This window comes from Sciurus vulgaris (genome assembly GCF_902686455.1).
Source record: "Sciurus vulgaris genome assembly, chromosome: 14".
NCBI classification, from domain to species: Eukaryota; Metazoa; Chordata; class Mammalia; order Rodentia; family Sciuridae; genus Sciurus; species Sciurus vulgaris.
The window spans coordinates 52,996,013-53,015,442 of NC_136475.1; the positions used below are offsets into that span (position 1 = coordinate 52,996,013).

The 19,430-nt window shown below is 37.6% G+C and overlaps 1 protein-coding gene across 1 annotated transcript in view; it reads right to left on the reverse strand.

The window, feature by feature from the left end:
• The window catches only part of CIMIP6 (ciliary microtubule inner protein 6), a 49,707-nt gene that overhangs the window by 13,824 nt on the left and 16,453 nt on the right, over positions 1–19,430 (reverse strand). The window contains exon 3 of the mRNA XM_079110241.1: positions 17,947–18,100. Within this exon, the coding sequence (XP_078966367.1) occupies positions 17,947–18,100 (154 nt within the window). The remainder of the gene's footprint in view (positions 1–17,946; positions 18,101–19,430) is intronic.

The window sequence follows — 19,430 nt, forward strand, 5'->3', positions numbered from 1 at the left end:
TTTTTCTTTCTCTTTGTGGAAACTGTTAGAATCTTCTCTTGATGATTGTTTCACCATTTCATAATGATATCCAGGAGTGTATTTTTTTTTCATTCATACCTGAAAACACTCACCGGACCCTTTCAATACAGAGAAACTCTTTGACACAAGGAAACTTTCTCCTTATTTTAGAGGCTATGCAGAGAACTTGTTATGTGTACAGATACTCAGATCAGTCTATATGGATTTGAATAACAATCATTCACTGTGTAGCTTTGAGAAAGTTATTTAAACTTGGTGCTTTCTTTTTTTTAATGTGGTAATTTGTAGTATAGCTAATTTATTTTCTTAAAATTATACCCCAAATGCAAATGAAGTTGTATAATTCCTCAAAAATCATTTTGAACAATGTATTCCTTTATCTAACCAAATCAGCTAACACACACACACACACACACACACACACACACACACACACACACACCCAGAGACTTTTCCTTAAATATTTGGGCAATAAAGAATATTTTTACTTAAACACAAAGCCTTTCTGAATTCTAGATTTTGCTTTCAAAAATTAGTATATGGCTCTAAAAATAGTAGATGTTATCATTAAAAAACATTATGACCTAATTTTGTGACCTAATTTACATGCCTACTATTAATACTTTATAGCCATGCCTAAGTCTAATTTTTTCCACATTTGATTGGTGCATAATAGTTGAACATACAGGTGGAATTTGTTGTTACATATTTGTACGTACATGCACATAATATAATAATATAATTTGACCAATATCACTTCCCAGCACTTTCCCCCTTCCTCCCCACCTCCTACCTCTTGGTCCCTTTTCCTCTACTGATCTCCCTTTGATTTTCATGGGACCTGCTCCCATCTTTCTCTTCCTTTCCTGTCTAAATTCCATATATGAAAGAAAACATGTCCTTTAACCTTCTGATTTTGACTTATTTCACTTAACATAATGGTCTCTAGTTCCATCCATTTTCCAGCAAATGACATAATATCTTTCTTAGAATAGAATAAAAGTCCATTGGGTATATATACCACATTTTCTTCATTCATCTGTTGATGGACACCTAGGCTGGTTCCATAGTTTGGCTATTGTGAATTGTGATGCTATAAACATGGATATGCATGTACCACTGTAGTATGATGACTTTAATTCTTTAGGATAGATACCAAGGAGTGGTGTAGCAGGGTCATATGGTGGTCCAAAGCCTAGCATTTTGAGAAGCATTTATTCTGCTTTCAATGGTGGTTGTACTAATTACAATCCCACCAACAGTGTAAAAGTGTTCCTTTTTCTCCAAATCCTCTCCAGCATTTTTTATTATTTGTATTCTTGATGATTGTCATTCTGACTGGTATAAGATGAAATCTCAGTGTGGTTTTGATTTGCATTTTCCTAATTGTTAATAATGTTGAACATTTTTTCATATATTTGTCAACCATTTTATTTCTTCTTTTTTAAATTTATTTTTATTATAAACAAATGGGATACATGTTGTTTCTATTGGTACATGAAGTAAAGGCATACCATTTGTGTAATCATACATTTACATAGGTAATGGTGTTTGATTCATTCTGTTATTTTTTCCTTCCCCCCACCCCTCCCACCACTCTTTTCCCTCTATACAGTCCCTCCTTCCTCCATTCTTGCCACCCTCCTACCCTCCATTATGTGTCATCATCCGCTTATCAGCGAGATCATTTGTCCTTTGGTTTTTGAGATTGGCTTATCTCAGCATGATATTCTCCAATTTCATCCATTTGCCTGCAAATGCCATAATTTTATTATTCTTTATGGCTGAGTAATATTCCATTGTATATATATATACCACAGTTTCTTTATCCATTCATCAATTGAAGGGCATCTAGGTAGGTTCCACAATCTGGCTATTGTGAATTGAGCAGCTATGAACATTGATGTGGCTGTATCTCTATAGTATGCTGATTTTAAGTCCTTTGGGTATAGGCCAAGGAGAGGGATAGCTGGGTCAAATGATGGGTCCATTCCAAGTTTTCTGAGGAATCTCCATACTGCTTTCCAGAGTGGCTGCACTAATATGAAAGTCCACCGGAAATGTATGAGTGTACCTTCTTTCCCACATCCTCGCCAACACCTGTTGCTTGTATTCTTGATAATCACCATTCTGATTGGGGTGAGATGAAATCTTAGGGTAATTTTGATTTGCATTTCTCTTATTACTAGAGATGTTGAACATTTTTTTCCTTTTTTCCTTTAAAACAATTTTTTAAAATTTATTTTTATTGTAAACAAATGGGATACATGTTGTTTCTGTTTGTACATGGAGTAACAGCATACCATTTGCATATTCATATATTTACATAGAGTAATGATGTTTGATTCATTCCATTATATTTTTCCTTCCCCCCACCCCTCCCACCTCTCTTTTCCCTCTCTACAGTCCCTCCTTCCTCCATTCTTGTCCCCCTCCCACCTCCCATTAAGTGTCATCATCCACTTATCAGTGAGATCATTCCTCTTTTGGATTTTTGAGATTGGCTTATCTCACTTAGCATGATATTCTTCAATTTCATCCATTTGCCTGCAAATGCCATAATTTTATTATTCTTTATAGCTGAGTAATATTCCATTGTACATATATACCACAGTTTCTTTATCCATTCATCAATTGAAGGGCATCTAGGTTGGTTCCATAGTCTGGCTATTGTGAATTGAGCAGCTATGAACATTGATGTGGTTGTGTCTATGTAGTGTGTTGATTTTAAGTCCTTTGGGTATAGGCCAAGGAGGGGGAGAGCTGGGTCAAATTGGTAGGTCCATTCCAAGTTTTCTAAGGAATCTCCACACTGCTTTCCAGAGTGGCTGCACTAATTTGCAGTCCCACCAGCAATGTATGAGTGTTCCTTTTTCCCCACATCCTCTCCAACACCTATTGTTGCTTGTGTTCTTGATAATCACCATTCTAATTGGGATGAGATGGAATCTTAGTGTAGTTTTGATTTGCATTTCTCTTATTACTAAAGATGTTGAACATTTTTTCATATATCTGTTGATTGCTTGTACATCTTCTTCTGTGAAGTGTCTGTTCATTTCCTTAGCCCATTTGTTGATTGGGTTATTTGTATTCTTGGTGTAGAGTTTTTTATAGATTCTGGAGATTAGTGCTCTATCTGAAGTATGATTGGCAAAGATTTTCTCCCACTCTGTAGGCTCTCTCTTCACATTGCTGATAGTTTCCTTTGCTGAGAGAAAGCTATTTAGTTTGAATCTATCCCAGTTATTGATTCTTGCTTTTATTTCTTGTGCTATGGGAGTCCTATTAAGGAAGTCTGATCCTAAGCCGACATGTTGAAGATTTGTACCTACTTTTTCTTCTATATGATGCAGGGTCTCTGGTCTGATTCTGAGTTCCTTGATCCATTTTGAGTTGAGTTTTGTGCAGGGTGAGAGATAGGGGTTTAGTTTAATTCTGCTGTATATGGATTTCCAGTTTTCCCAGCACCATTTGTTGAAGAGGCTGTCTTTTCTCCATTGCATATTTTTGGCACCTTTGTCTAGTATGAGAAAATTGTATTTATTTCGGTTTGTGTCCGTGTCCTCTATTCTGTACCATTGATCTACCTGTCTATTTTGGTACCAATACCATGCTGTTTTTGTTACCATTGCTTTGTAGTATAGTTGAAATTCTGGTATTGCGATATCCCATGCTTCATTCTTCCTGCTAAGGATTGCTTTAGGTATTTTGGGTTTCTTATTCTTCCAGATGAATTTCATGATTGCTTGCTCTATTTCTGTAAGGTACATCATTGGGGTTTTGTTGGAATTGCATTGAATCTGTATAGCACTTTTGGTAGTATGGCCATTTTGACAATATTAATTCTGCCTATCCAAGAACATGGGAGATCATTCCATCTTCTAAGGTCTTCCTGAATTTCTTTCTTTGATGTTTTGTAGTTTTCATTGTAGAGATCTTTTACTTCTTTGGTTAGATTGATTCCCAAGTATTTTATTATTATTTTTTTAGGCTATTGCAAATGGGTTTGTTTTCATCATTTCCCTTTCAGATGTTTCATCACTTGTGTATAAAAATGCTTTAGATTTATGCATGTTGATTTTATAGCCTGCTATTTTGCTGATTCATTGATGAGGTTTAGAAGTTTTCTGGAGGAGGTTTTTGGATCCTCTAAATATAGAATAATGTCATCTGCAAATAGTGACAGCTTAAGTTCCTCTTTTCCTATTCGTATCCCTTTAATTTCTTTAATTTGCCTAATTGCTCTGGCTAGAGTTTCGAGGACAATGTTGAATAGAAGTGGTGAAAGAGGGGTTTTCAAGATGGCGGCCTAGAGGGTGGCTGCATTTCATGTTGCTCCAGGACTCAGGATTCAAAAGAGGAGAAATTGAGAGACGTGGGACCAACTCAAAGCAGCCGGGTGAGTCTCTCCCATTGGGGAGGCATCCTGGATGGGGCGGTAGTCCCGCAACGCAGGGAACTTTGTGAAGTAGAGCTGCCGGCGAGATGCCCCTCCCCCCGCTGGAGCAGTGAACTCGAACAACTGGGAGCATCGGAGAGGAGTCCGCTCAGCACAGCGCTGGGACTCGGAGCCACCACTGAGGCTCCAGAGGCTGCCTGGGGGAGGAGCGGCGAGGAGAGCTGTGTGGAATCAGGACACCGGGGCCTGCCCTGAGGAGGAGGAGGAGGAACGTGGCCGCTTGGATTCGGAGTGACTACACCAGAGCTACAGGCAGTTGCCAGAGGAAAAGCTGCGTGGCGAGCTGTTTGGACTCAGACCACTTCTGAACACCGGGGCCTGCCCGGAGGAGTAGGAGGAGGAGGAGGAGGAGCATGGCAGGGCGTTTGGACTCGCAGTGACTGCATTGGAGCTCCAGGCGGCTGCTCAGAGGAGAAGGCGAGTGGTGAGTTGTTTGGACTTAAAGCGACTGCTCCTGAACACAGGGGGGCTGCCTGGAGGAGAAGCGCGGTGGGTCGCTTGGTCTCCAGTGGCCGCACCAGAGCTCCGGGCGGCTGCCCAGAGGACGCGTGCAGCTGGTCACGTGGATTCAGAGCCACTCAGAGTGACCGCTCCTGAACTCCTGGGGGATTACCTGGAGGAGGAGGAGGAACAGGGAGGGTCATTTTGACTCGGAGTGATTGATTGCCCCGGGCTATGGGTGGTCGGTGGGAGGAGGAGGCATGCAGTGAGTTGCTTGGACTCCTAGTGACTGCACCAGAATACTGGGCGGCTGTCTGGAGGAAGAGGCGTGTGGCGGATCTCTGGGACTCAGACCAATTGTACAGGGCCCCAGTTGGCTGCTCAGAGGAGGGGCTACATAGCCAGGTGATTAGGTGCAGAGCAGGGTCCCAGGATCTAGGAGGCTTCTTGGTGGAAGAGCCGCACAGAGACAGGCTTAGGGGCAGAGCGAAGGTTCCAGGCCTGTGGGCAGATTCTCTGAGGAGGGGCAGCCTAAGGAGATTCATCTGCGAAGGGTGAGGCTGCCAGGCCCAGGAGGTAGGGCCGGGCCCCTGGGAACGTTGCAGAGCAAGGCAGCCCAGCCCAGGTGGTAGCTGTAAATTGAGGGGAACCTCTAGGAGGGAACTGACCAGCGAGACCTCCCCACCAGGTGAGTCTTCCCTGCCGGGTGAGGTTTCCCCACAAGGACGGTAAAACCAGAGACACAGGCCCAAACAGGCCTTGCCTCAGCCCACAGCCTAGTTCCCTTTGGATGACCATTGGTCAACAAGTGGAGGCACCTCTGACCACTAGCAGGGAATATACCCCACCTGAAGGCCACCACTCCTAGAGAGGCAGATTCCTTGTGGAGCACCGCATTATCAACTTCTTCCAAGACTTCAGCCTACTGAAGGCTAAGAGGGGATACATATAGAAATCTTCAGGGATATTGTAAGTCAATAAAGGAAATCTGCAATATCTCAGCGGTCCACTGATACCTGAACAATATGAGAAAACAAGGAAAGAAAATGCTGCAAACAAATCTAGATGTTACATCAATAAAACCCAATGACAGCATGGCAGAAGAAATGACAGAAAAGGAGTTCAGATTGTACATAATTAAAATGATCAGAGAAGCAAACGATGAGATGAAAGAGCAAATGCAGGCATTGAATGATCGCACCAATCGACAGTTAAAAGAGCAAATACAGGAAGCAAAAGATCATTTCGATATTGAAAAAAAACCAAACACAAATCCTTGACATGAAGGAAACAATAAACCAAATTAAGAACTCCATAGAAAACATATCCAATAGGATAGAACACCTGGAAGACAGAACCTCAGACATTGAAGACAAAATATTTAACCTTGAAAACAAAGTTGAACAAACAGAGAAGATGGTAAGAAATCATGAACAGAATCTACAAGAACTATGGGATATCATGAAAAGGCCAAATTTAAGAATTATTGGGATTGAGGAAGGCTTAGAGAAACAAACCAAAGGAATGAACAATCTATTCCATGAAATAATATCAGAAAATTTCCCAAATCTGAAGAATGAAATGGAAAATCAAGTTCAAGAGGCTTATAGGACTCCAAATACACAAAATTACAACAGACCCATACCAAGGCACATTATAATGAAAATGCCTAACATACAAAATAAAGACAGAATTTTAAAGGCTGTGAGAGAAAAGAACCAAATTACATTCAGGGGGAAACCAATACGGATATCAGCAGATTTTTCAATCCAGACCCTAAAAGCTAGAAGGGCCTGGAACAACATTTTTCAAGCCCTGAAAGAAAATGGATGCCAACCAAGAATCTTATACCCAGCAAAACTTACCTTCAAATTTCACGATGAAATAAAATCCTTCCATGATAAACAAAAGCTAAAAGAATTTACAAAAAGGAAGCCAGCATTACAGAACATTCTCAGCAAAATATTCCATGAGGAAGAGATGAAAAACAAAGAAGCAAATCAGCAAAGGGAGGAATTATCCTAAAGGAATTGTCAAATAAAGGAAGAGCCAAGTTGTGTCAAACAAATAAATAAATAAAATTTAAAAAATGAACCAAATGACCAGGAAACCAAATCACATCTCAATAATAACCCTGAATGTTAATGGCCTGAATTCATCAATCAAAAGACATAGACTGGCAGATTGGATTAAAAAGAAAGATCCAACAATATGTTGCCTGCAAGAGACTCACCTCATAGAAAAAGATACCCATAGACTAAAGGTGAAAGGATGGGGAAAAACATACCATGCACATGGACTCAGCAAAAAAGCTGGAGTATCCATCCTCATTTCCGATAATGTGGACTTCAAGCCAAAGTTAGTCAGAAGCGATAAAGAAGGTCATTTCATACTGCTTAAGGGAAGCATAAATCACCAAGACATAACAATCATAAACATCTATGCCCCAAACAGTGGCTCATCCATGTATGTCAAACAAATCCTTCTCAATTTCAGAAACCAAATAGACCATAACACAATAATACTAGGTGATTTTAACACGACTCTCTCACCACTGGACAGATCTTCCAGACAAAAATTGAACAAAGAAACCATAGGTCTCAATAACACAATCAATAATTTAGACTTAACGGACATTTATAGAATATACCATCCAACCAAGAGTGAATACACTTTCTTCTGAACAGCACATGGATCCTTCTCTAAAATAGACCATATATTATGCCACAAAGCTAATGTTAGCAAATACAAGAAGATAGAGACACTAGCATGTATTCTATCAGATCATAATGGATTGAAGTTAGAAATAAATGAAAGAGTAAAACACATAAACTATTCCAACATCTGGAGATTAAACAATATGCTATTATATGATGAATGGATAACAGAAGATATTAGGAAGGAAATTAAAAAATTCTTAGAGGTAAATGAGAACAAAGAAACATCATATCAAAACCTCTGGGACACTATGAAAGCAGTACTTAGAGGGAAATTTATTTCATGGAGCGCATTTAATAAAAGAAATAAAACTCAAAAAATAAATGACCTAACACTACAGCTCAAAACCCTAGAAAAAGAAGAACAGAGCAGCACCAAACGTAGTAGAAGACAGGAAATAGATAAACTCAGAGCTGAAATCAATGAAATTGAAACAAAAGAAACAATACAAAAAATTGACAAAATAAATAGCTGGTTCTTCGAAAAAATAAACAAAATTGATAAACCTTTAGCCACGCTAACAAAGAGAAGACGAGAGAAAACCCAAATCACTAAAATTCGGAATGAACAAGGAAATATCACAACAGACAGGATTGAAATACAAAACATAATTAGAAGCTATTTTGAAAATCTATACTCCAAGAAAACAGAAAACCTCGAAGACATCAACAGGTTTCTAGAGACATATGAATTGCCTAAACTGAACGAGGAGGACATACACAATTTAAATAGATGAATTTCAAGTACTGAAATAGAAGAAGTCATCAAAAGCCTACCAACAAAGAAAAGTCCGGAACCAGATGGGTTCTCAGCCGAGTTCTACAAAACCTTTAAAGAAGAGCTCATTCCAATACTTCTCAAAGTATTCCATAAAATAGAAGAGGAGGGAACCCTCCCAAACTCATTCTATGAAGCCAATATCACACTGATACCTAAACCACAGAGACTCATCAAGGAAAGAAAATTTCAGACCAATATCCTTAATGAACATCGACGCAAAAATTCTCAACAAAATTTTAGCAAATCGCATACAAAAACATATTAAAAAGATAGTGCACCTTATCAAGTGGGTTTCATCGCAGGGATGCAAGGTTGGTTCAACATCAGGAAATCAATAAATGTCATTCACCATATCAATAGACTTAAAGTCAAGAATCACATGATTATTTCAATAGATGCAGAAAAAGCATTTGATAAAATACAGCACCCCTTCATGCTCAAAACACTAGAAAAAATAGGGATAGTGGGAACATTCCTTAACATTGTAAAGGCCATTTATGCTAAGCCCATGGCTAATATCATTCTAAATGGTGAAAAGCTGAAAGCATTCCCCCTAAAAACTGGAACAAGGCAGGGATGCCCTCTTTCACCACTTCTATTCAACATCGTTCTTGAGACTCTAGCCAGAGCAATTAGACAAACCAAAGAAATTAAAGGGATACGAATTGGAAAAGAAGAACTCAAACTATCCCTGTTTGCTGATGACATGATTATACATTTAGAGGAACCTGGAAATTCCAACAGAAAACTCTTAGAACTCATAAGTGAATTCAGTAAAGTAGCAGGTTACAAGATCAATGCTCATAAATCCAATGCATTTTTATACATAAGTGATGAGTCTTCAGAAAGAGAAATTAGGAAAACTACCCCATTCACAATAGCCTCGAAAAAAATAAAATACTTGGGAATCAATCTCACAAAAGAGGTGAAAGACCTCTACAATGAGAACTATACAACACTAAAGAAAGAAATTAAAGAACACCTTAGAAGATGGAAAGATCTTCCATGTTCTTGGATAGGAAGAATTAATATTGTCAAAATGGCCATACTACCTAAAGTGCTATACAAATTCAATGCAATTCTAATTAAAATCCCAATGACGTACCTTACAGAAATAGAGCGAGCAATTATGAAATTCATCTGGAAGAATAAGAAACCCAGAATAGCTAAAGCAATCCTTAGCAGGAAGAGTGAAACAGGGGGTATTGCAATACCAGATCTTCAACTCTACTACAAAGCAACAGTAACAAAAACAGCATGGTATTGGTACCAAAATAGAAAGGTAGATCAATGGTACAGAATAGAGGACACGGACACAAACCCAAATAACAATTTTCTCATAGTAGACAAAGGGACCAAAAATATGCAATGGAGAAAAGATAGCCTCTTCAACAAATGGTGCTGGGAGAATTGGAAATCCATATGCAACAGAATGAAACTAAACCCGTATCTCTCACCATGCATGAAACTAAACTTAAAATGGATTAAGGACCTTGGAATCAGACCAGAGACCCTGCAGATTATAGAAGAAAAAGTAGGTCCAGATCTTCAACATGTTGGCTTAGGACCAGACTTCCTTAACAGGACTCACATAGCACAAGAAATAAAAGCAAGAATCAATAACTGGGATAGATTGAAACTAAAAAGCTTTCTCTCAGCAAAGGAAACTATCAGCAATGCGAAGAAAGAGCCTACAGAGTGGGAGAATATCTTTGCCAATCATACTTCAGATAGAGCACTAATCTCCAGAATCTATAAAGAACTCAAAAAACTCTACTCCAAGAATTCAAATAATCCAGTCGATAAATGGGCTAAGGAAATGAATAGACGCTTCACAGAAGAAGATCTACAAGCAATCAACAAACATATGGAAAAATGCTCAACATCTCTAGTAATAAGAGAAATGCAAATCAAAACCACCCTAAGATTCCATCTCACCCCAATTAGAATGGTGATTATCAAGAATACGAGCAACAACAGGTGTTCGCGAGGATGTGGGGAAAAAGGTACACTCATACATTGCTGGTGGGACTGCAAATTAGTGCAGCCACGCTGGAAAACAGTGTGGAGATTCCTTAGAAAACTTGGAATGGACCCTCCATTTGACCCAGCTATCCCACTCCTTGGTCTATACCCAAAGGACTTAAAATCAGCATACTACAGAGATACAGCCATATCAATGTTCATAGCTGCTCAATTCACAATAGCCAGACTGTGGAACCAACCTAGATGCCCTTCAGTTGATGAGTGGATAAAGAAGCTGTGGTATATATATACAATGGAATATTACTCGTCCATAAAGAATGATAAAATTATGGCATTTGCAGGCAAATGGATGAAACTGGAGAATATCATGCTAAGTGAGATAAGCCAATCTCAAAAAGCCAAAGGATGAATGATATCGCTAATAAGTGGATGATGACACATAATGGGGGGAGGGAAGAGTTAGTGTTAGGGTTAGAGTTAGGGTTAGGGAGGGGGGCAAGTATGGAGGAAGGAAGCTCTGTATTGAAGGAAAAGAGGGGTGGGAGGGGTGGGGGGAAGGGAAAAAATAACAATGAATCAAACGACATTACTCTATGTAAATTTATGATTACACAAATGGTATGCCTTTATGCCATGTACAAACAGAGAAACAACATGTATCCCATTTGTTTACAATAAAAAAAAAAAAAAGAAAAGAAGTGGTGAAGGAGGACATCCCTGTCTTGTTCCCGTTTTTAAAGGGAATGGTTTCTGTTTTTCTCCATTAAGAATGATGTTGGCCATTGCCTTAGCATAAATTGCCTTTACAATGTTCAGGTATGTTCCTACTATCCCTAATTTTTCTAGTGTTTTGAGCATGAAGGGGTGTTATATTTTGTCGAACGCTTTTCTGCATCAATTGAAATAACCATATGATTCTTATCCTTAAGTCTATTAACATGATGGATTACGTTTATTGATTTACGAATGTTGACCCATCCTTGCATTCCAGGGATGAACCCCACTTGATCGTGGTGCACAATTTTCTTAATATGTTTTTGGATACAGTTTGCCAATATTTTGTTAAGGATCTTTGCATCTATATTCATCAAAAATATTGGTCTAAAATTTTCTTTCCTTGATGTGTCTTTGCCTGGTTTGGGTATGAAGGTGATATTAGCTTCATAGAATGAGTTTGGGAGGGTCTCCTCCTTTTCTATTTCCTGGAATACTTTGAGAAGTATTGGAATGAGGTTTTCTTTGAAGGTCTTGTAGAACTCGGCTGAGAATCCGTCTGGTCCTGGACCTTTCTTGGATGGTAGGTTTTTAATGGCTTCTTCTATTTCATTGCTTGATATTGATCTGTTTAAATTGTGTATGTCCTCCTGGTTCAGTTTGGGAGGAGCATATGTCTCTAGAAATTTGTCAATGTCTTTGGTGGTTTCTATTTTGTTGGAATACAGATTTTCGAAGTAGCTTCTCATGTTCTGTATCTCAGTGGTGTCTGTCGTGATGTTTCCTTTTGCATCATGTATTTTAGTAATTTGAATTTTCTCTCTCCTTCTCTTTGTTAGTGTGGCTAAGGGTTTGTCTATTTTGTTTACTTTCTCAAAGAACCAACTTTTTGTTTTGTCAATTTTTTGAATTGTTTCTTTTGTTTCAATTTCACTGATTTTCAGCTCTGAGTTTAATTATTTCCTGTTTTGTACTACTTCTCTGTTATTCTGTTCTTCTTTTTCTAGGGCTTTGAGCTGTAATGTTAGGTCATTTAGTTGACTTTTCATTCTTTTCTGGAATGCACTCCATGCAATGAATTTTCCTCTTAGTACTACTTTCATAGTGTCCCAGAGATTTTGATATATTGTATCGTCGTTCTCATTGAGCTCTAAGAATTTTTTTAACTCCTCCCTTATGTTTTTTGTTATCCATGTTTCATTCAATAGCATATTATTTAGGCTCCAGGTGTTGGAGTAATTTCTGTTTTTTATTTTGTCATTGATTTCTACTCTCATTCCATTATGATGTGATAGAACAAGGCAGTATCTCTATTTTTTTGCATTTCCTAAGGGCTGCTTTGTGGCATAATATATGGTCTATTTTCGAGAAGTTTCCATGTGCTGCTGAGAAGAAAGTGAATCCATTTGTTGATGGATGGAATATTCTATATATGTCTATTAAGCCTAGGTTATTGATTGTGTTATTGAGTTCTATGGTTTCTTTGTTTGGTTTTTGTTTGGAAGATCTATCCAGTGGTGAGAGTCGTGTGTTAAAGTCACCCAGAATTAGTGTTGTGGTCTATGTGATTCCTGAAATTGAGAAGAATTTGTTTGATATACAGGGATGTTCCATTGTTTGGGGCATAAATATTTACTATCGTTATGTCTTTCTGATTTAGTTCCCTTAAGCAGTATGAAATGTCCTTCTTTATCCCTTCTGACTAACTTTGGCTTAAAGTCCACTTTATCTGATATAAGGATGGAAACCCCTGCTTTTTTACTGAGTCCATGTGCATGGTAGGTTTTTTTCCCATCTTTTCACCTTTAGTCTATGGATGTCTTTTTCTATGAGATTAGTCTCTTGTAGGAAGCATATTGTTGGGTCTTTCTTTTTAATCCATTCTGCCAATCTATGTCTTTTGATTGATGAGTTTAGGCCATTAACATTCAGGGTTATTATTGAGATATGATTTGTATTCCCAGTCATTTGGGCTTATTTTTGGTTTTTAAGTTGGGTTGGTTTCTCCTTTGAGTGATTTTTCTCCAATGTAGTTCCTCCCTTTGCTGACCTCCATTGTTGTTTTTAATTTCCTCCTCATGGAATATTTTGTTGAGAACATTCTGTAGGGCAGGCTTTCTATTTATAAATTATTTTAACTTTTATTTATCATGGAAGGATTTTATTTCATCTTCAAATCTGAAGGTTAGTTTTGCTGGGTATAGGATTCTTGGTTGGCAACCATGTTTTTTCAGAGCTTGAAATATGTTGCTTCAGGCCCTTCTAGCTTTTAGAGTCTGGGTTGAGAAGTTGTCTGCTATCCGTATTGGTTTTCCCCTATATGTAAGCTGATGCTTTTCTCTCACGACCTTCAAAATCCTATCTTTATTCTGAATGTTAGGCATTTTCATTATAATGTGCCTCGGTGTGGATCTGTTGTGATTTTGTGCATTTGGTGTTCTGTTAGCCTCTTGTATTTGATTTTCCATTTCATTCTTCAGGCTTGGGAAATTTTCTGATATTATTTCATTGAATAGGTTGTTCATTCCTTTGGTTTGTATCTCTGTGCCTTCCTCAATCCCAATAATTCTTAAATTTGGTCTTTTCATGATGTCCCATAGTTCTTGGAGAGTCTGTTCCTGATTTCTTACCATCTTCTCTGTTTGGGTAACTTTATTTTCAAGATTAAATATTTTGTTTTCATTGTCTGAGGTTTTGTCTTCCATGTGGTCTAGTCTTTTGGTGATGCTTTCCATTGAGCTTCTTATTTGGTTTATTGTTTCCTTCATTTCAAGCATTTCTTTCTTTTTTTTTTTTTTTTTTTTTTTTTTTTGTGAATTTCTATCTCTTTGCTGAAATGATCTTTTGCTTCCTGCAGTTGCTCTTTCAACTGCTTATCGGTATGATCATTCATTGCCTGCATTTGCTCTCTTATCTCATCCTTTGCTTTGCAAATAATCTTAATCATGTATAATCTGAAGTCCTTTTCTGACATTTCTTCTACTATACTGTCATTGGATTCTAGTAATATAGAATCTAGATTTGTTTGGATCATTTTCTTCCCTTGTTTTTTCATGTTGTTCATGTATCTTTCCCTCTAGCAGTGCAGATCTGAGGTACTGCAGATTCCCCCCTATAGGCTTATAGTGGCCCTATAGGTTTCCAAAACCTTTTCTTTAAGGGAAGATCAATATCAGCAGTGCCCAATTCAGACAGTATGCCATCCTAGACCAAATAGCCCCTATGAGGACATTAACAATATTGTCATAATAAAGAGAATGAGTTCAAACATTATCTTCAGTATAACAAACAGATTTGCAATAAGTCTGCAGTTTCTAATGGAGGACAGAGAGGATGCAGAGGGATGTAGGATGTAGCTGTTAATGGGATAAGGAAAGAATATACAGAAGTTCTAGATAATAGAAAGGGTGAGAGTATAATCAAAGAAATTGGATGTTAGCATTGCAAAAAGGGAGAAAGAAACTCTGAGGGAACAGGTAAACAAAGGAAAAGAGAGCAAGAAAAGTAAAGAAATAAAAACTTAAAATTGTTCAATAAGAAGAACAAAGAAAATCTACACTATAACAGTCATATAGTATTCAAGCCTCCCAGTCTTCAGTAGCCTGATGTATGAGAGGTACCTGACAATGAGCCTCAAGTCTCCAGGAGGCGTCTCAGGATGGGAATTGCCCCACCTAAAGATGGGAGCTACGGCTTCCAGGAGTATCCAAGATGGCCACTCTGGCTTCTAAATGTGTTGGCAAATGGGGAGCTGCAGCTCAGGGTGTGGACGTGGTTGGTTGGAGGTCCTGGAGGTGGGGTGCGGTTGGTCCGGCAGGGGTCCTGGAGGTCGGGAGTGTTTGGTGTGGTTGCGGGATCCTGGATGCTGGGTGCAATCAGTCGGTCTGGGGTCCTGGTGATAGGGCACAGTCAGTTGGTCTGGGGGTCCTGGTGGCAGGGAGCAGTCAGTTGATGTGAGGGCCCCAGAGGCAGGGAGTGATCGGTCGGGCTGAGGGATCCTGGAGATGGGGCTCAGTCAGTCTGGCCAGGGGTCCTACAGGGCCTGGCTGTTGTCTCAAAATCTTATTTCTTCTTTTGAGAAGTGTCTGTTTAATTCACGTGTGATTTATTTTGGTGTAAAGTTTTTTGAGTTCTTCATATATTCTAGATATTATTCCTCTGTCAGAAGAATAGCTAGCAAAGATTTTCTTCCATTCTGTAGGCTCTCTCTTCACATTAGTTGTTTCCTTTGCTGTGGAGAAGACTTTTAATTTGATGCCATTCCATTTATTAGCTCTTGGTATTATTTCCTGAGCTTTAGAGGTCCTACTGAGAAAGTCGTGGCTTGTACTTATATGCTGGAGTGTTGAACCTAAGTTTTCTTCTAGGAGTTGCACAATCTCTGTACTTTCTTTTGAAGGAGTTCAGAGCATACCACCCCAAAATATGCTGGTATATTGAATTAAAGGTACTTGAAAAACAGTGGGCAAACAAAACAAAACAAAACATTGAGCTCCTTTCTTTTTCTTAAAAACTAGAGATGAAATTCCTATGAAAAATATTCTACTTCTGCCAGAAGGAAAGTATCATTGTTATCATCAAGTATAGGAAATGAGCGTGAGGAAAATCTGTACAAATAAACCTTGTTAAACTAACCCTTCTCCAACAGTTACTCAGTTCTCTACGCATTTAACTACCCAGCCCAAATCCCTTTGCCTTTTTACATTTTCACAATTTACAACTCTGTCCAATTCAGTCTATAACTATAACTGCTCTTTGGATCTTCATTTCCTTATGAATGCACTTGTGCTACATAAAACTTGCTTTAAATAAATTTTTTTCTCTTGTTGATTTTTGATTCAATTTAATTCTCAGACACAGTCAAAATCCCCTAAGAGGGTAGAGGTAAAATTTTTTCGCCCTACATGTTCTTATCTGAAAAATGAGAATGATAATAGTATTCCTACACTATTATGTTACAAAGCGTTTGTGTAAGAATTAAAGTTTATGTTTAGAAAGTTCTGTAAAGTGCCTGAAAAATAGCATGTGATCAATAAATGTCATATTACATTTTGGTACTTACCTCATCTTCGTTTTTACGCTCCAGAAAAGTTAGATCTCCCAAATGAATCCTCTTTTTTGTTTTTCTTATCCCATACTTTCTAGGTTTCTGATTTTCCAGAATATAACTGCTGTGGTAGTTGAAATCTGGCTAAAAATATCAAGCCCTAATACTTTTTGGTTTTTATTTTTTTACTCTACCATCCAGGTACATCCACAAGCCTTTTAACTTTTTATTTTGGTATAGGGTCTCCCTAAGTTGCCTAAATTGGCCTTGAACTTGTGATCCTCCTACCTCATCCTCCTGGGATTACAGGTGTGCACCACTGCACCCAGCTCTAATAATCTTAATGTAAAGACAGATGGAATGCTCATGACTGAAGCTGCTACTTGAGACAGACTTTTGAGCAACCCTGACTTCCCACCTCATTCTTGTCTTCCCCTGTATCTGCCAACTGAGCCCACTAGGGGTTCAGTGAGATGAATTGGTTCTTCTTTGCTGAATTTCCTTTCAGGTATTATTTCTTTTTCTCTTTTATCTGTTAATAGGCTTCCATTCTTTTCCACGTTCCAGAAAGTTTTTGCTTCCATTTTCTTTACCTTTATCAATTTATTGATTTCCTATTATTTAATAGGGTCTTGGAGGCAGCAAATTTACATGTTTATGCCTAGTCCACTATCTTCAATTAGAAACTTTATCTTTCTAAAGGGGAAGTCATTGATACAGATTATTTAATAGTTAGCCCTCTTTGTAAACTACTTCTCTTGAGGTAGAAATCATGCTCAATAAACAGTTTTCTAATGTCCTGACCTTCAGTCTTGTTATTCTGTGTAATGAACAAATCATAGTGGTCAGAAGGCTAAAATTAAGTGAGGTACTCTTGATCTCTAAAAGTAAGCTTCTGTTTACTACTGTCATGTGTTACAGTACCTCATTTTAAGTTTAGTTTATGAACTTTTTTATGAGGTGAGGACTGGAGTAGATATTCAATGAATGAATTTTAATTTTGACTTCATTCTGGACTTGTTTAAGACTTACTAAATCCTACTTCAGAGGTACAGATGATTAGGATGTGGACTAACAAACAGATATGACTTTCATACAAGGTGACTTAGTTTATTACAATGACATTGTCAGGTAAAATTGATTTTAGATACAAAAATATCTACATAACAGTATTTCCTAAATTATGTTTTGTGGCTCACCAGCCATGAAAGAGGATGTTAAAAAAAAGGGTGAAATGATCAAAAGTAGGGAAAACACAGCATTCTTTACTCTCCTTGGAAATTCATCATGCTTATGCTTAGAATAAGGGTGCTAAGAGTGCTATAGGTCAAAAAATATTTTTTTAACTTAACTTTTACAAAACTTATTTAACCACTTCCCCTCTTCATTTGAGCAGTTATCTACAAACATTATACAAAACTAGTGTTCCTCGAAGTACACTTCAAGAAATACTACCATTTAGTGTTATCCACTATTTTATTAGTTGGGATTTTTAAAAATTTGGTGGCAGCAATGAGCAGAATACAATTAAGTTTCTGACTTGAGGCTAGTGTTATTAATAATTTGTACAATTGTCATTATGTTATATTAAACATGTTTGGAGATGAACTATCCACTAGGGAAGGATAACAAGCTTGTCAAGGGCTGCTCATTGCTGTGTGTATATCTTTAACTACTGTAGAGAAGTAAGTTTCTCAGGTGTTAGCATCTCCAATACATCTTAATTTGATAGTAGTAAACAGAAATAGCAAGAAAGAGGTTTTACTACTGCTAACCTTACCTATTCCACAAGAAGGCTTTTGCATCCTGCTGTGTTTGATTGGCAAAATCAATGGACCTGTTGGTTTTTGGAAGTCACTTCTCTGGGTGCTCTTAGTATCATAAGATGGTTGGAAGGCATGTTCCAGTGCTTCACCATGTGACCACCAGTCACTCTTTATAGAAAAAAAATTGGAAACACAAAATTGAATACTAGTAGGACATTTTCATGTGTTATTTTATGTCTAATTCAACAAGTTACTGGCTATTCCAGTACTAAAAAGGAGTTCTGAAATCTAGGAATACCTTTTCATAAGGACAGTATTTCTTAAAAAGTAGCTAAAAATAAATTATTATATTTTTAGCTAAAATACAGCTGCTAAATATATAAGCTACCTTCTATTAATAGATGAAGTGGTAAAAATCAACAAAATAGTTTTATCTCTGTTTTGCATATGATTTTATTTTAATATATACACATGTATATACATGGATATACGAAACATGATTTATTTATTTAATTTTGCCCTACTGGGGACTGAACAAAGGCCCTCCTGTATGCTAGTGCTATACCACCTGAGTTATATTCCCAGTCCTTAAACATGATTTAATCTAAAAGTTACATTCTATACTTTTTATCATGACAATACAAATAATGTATCATCATCTAAAATGGCAGCTTTCAAAGTTTTTAGTCCATGACCCACACCATGAAATACATTTTATATCATGCAAGAGTACACAGTACTACACATACATAAAACTGAAACAAAAAATTTCACAAAATATTTATTTTTACTATTTTGCAGAGTATTCAGTCATTTTTCTATTATTCTATGTCTCTTCTATTTCTTTCATAGTGCTGATTACAATTCACATTGATTTATAATTCACTAATGACTCAGTTTGAAAAATTTCATTGTTTCCAATAATACTGAATTTTTGGTATCAAAACCTAGGTATACAGGAAAGTGACAGATTCTTCATTAGCATATCCAAACCCTATTTGATCTCTTAGAAGTTGGGAAAGCAGGGAGGAAAACTGCTATTCAAGTTAATTTTGATCAAAAATTTAAAAACTGCTTGATGAGTAGAAAGGAAAGCTTGGGGAAAGGCAACTGTGACAACTGAGTTCTTGGGCATAGTTAGGGATGTGTCCAGTGCACACGTTGGGCTAAGAAAGTAGATCTGCCTGGGCTGGGGATATAGCTCAGTGGAAGAATGCTTGACTAGAAAGTAGATCTGCCTAAAAAAATCAGTGATGATTCCGTAATCAAAGACTTTGAAAATGTGATTTCAGTGAAATGAATATGTGATTCTAATGATAAAAGTTCTGATAATACAATTGAGGCTACATTGATTCAAAAAGAAGAGGCATCTGAAGAAACCTATGTGGCTTCAAAGGGAGTCAGCTCTCAAATGAGCTTAGTTTACAAAAAGACAAGCACATGTAAGAAGTACAATATCCAACTCAAAATAAAATGTAGTGGAGGGGCTAGGGTTGTG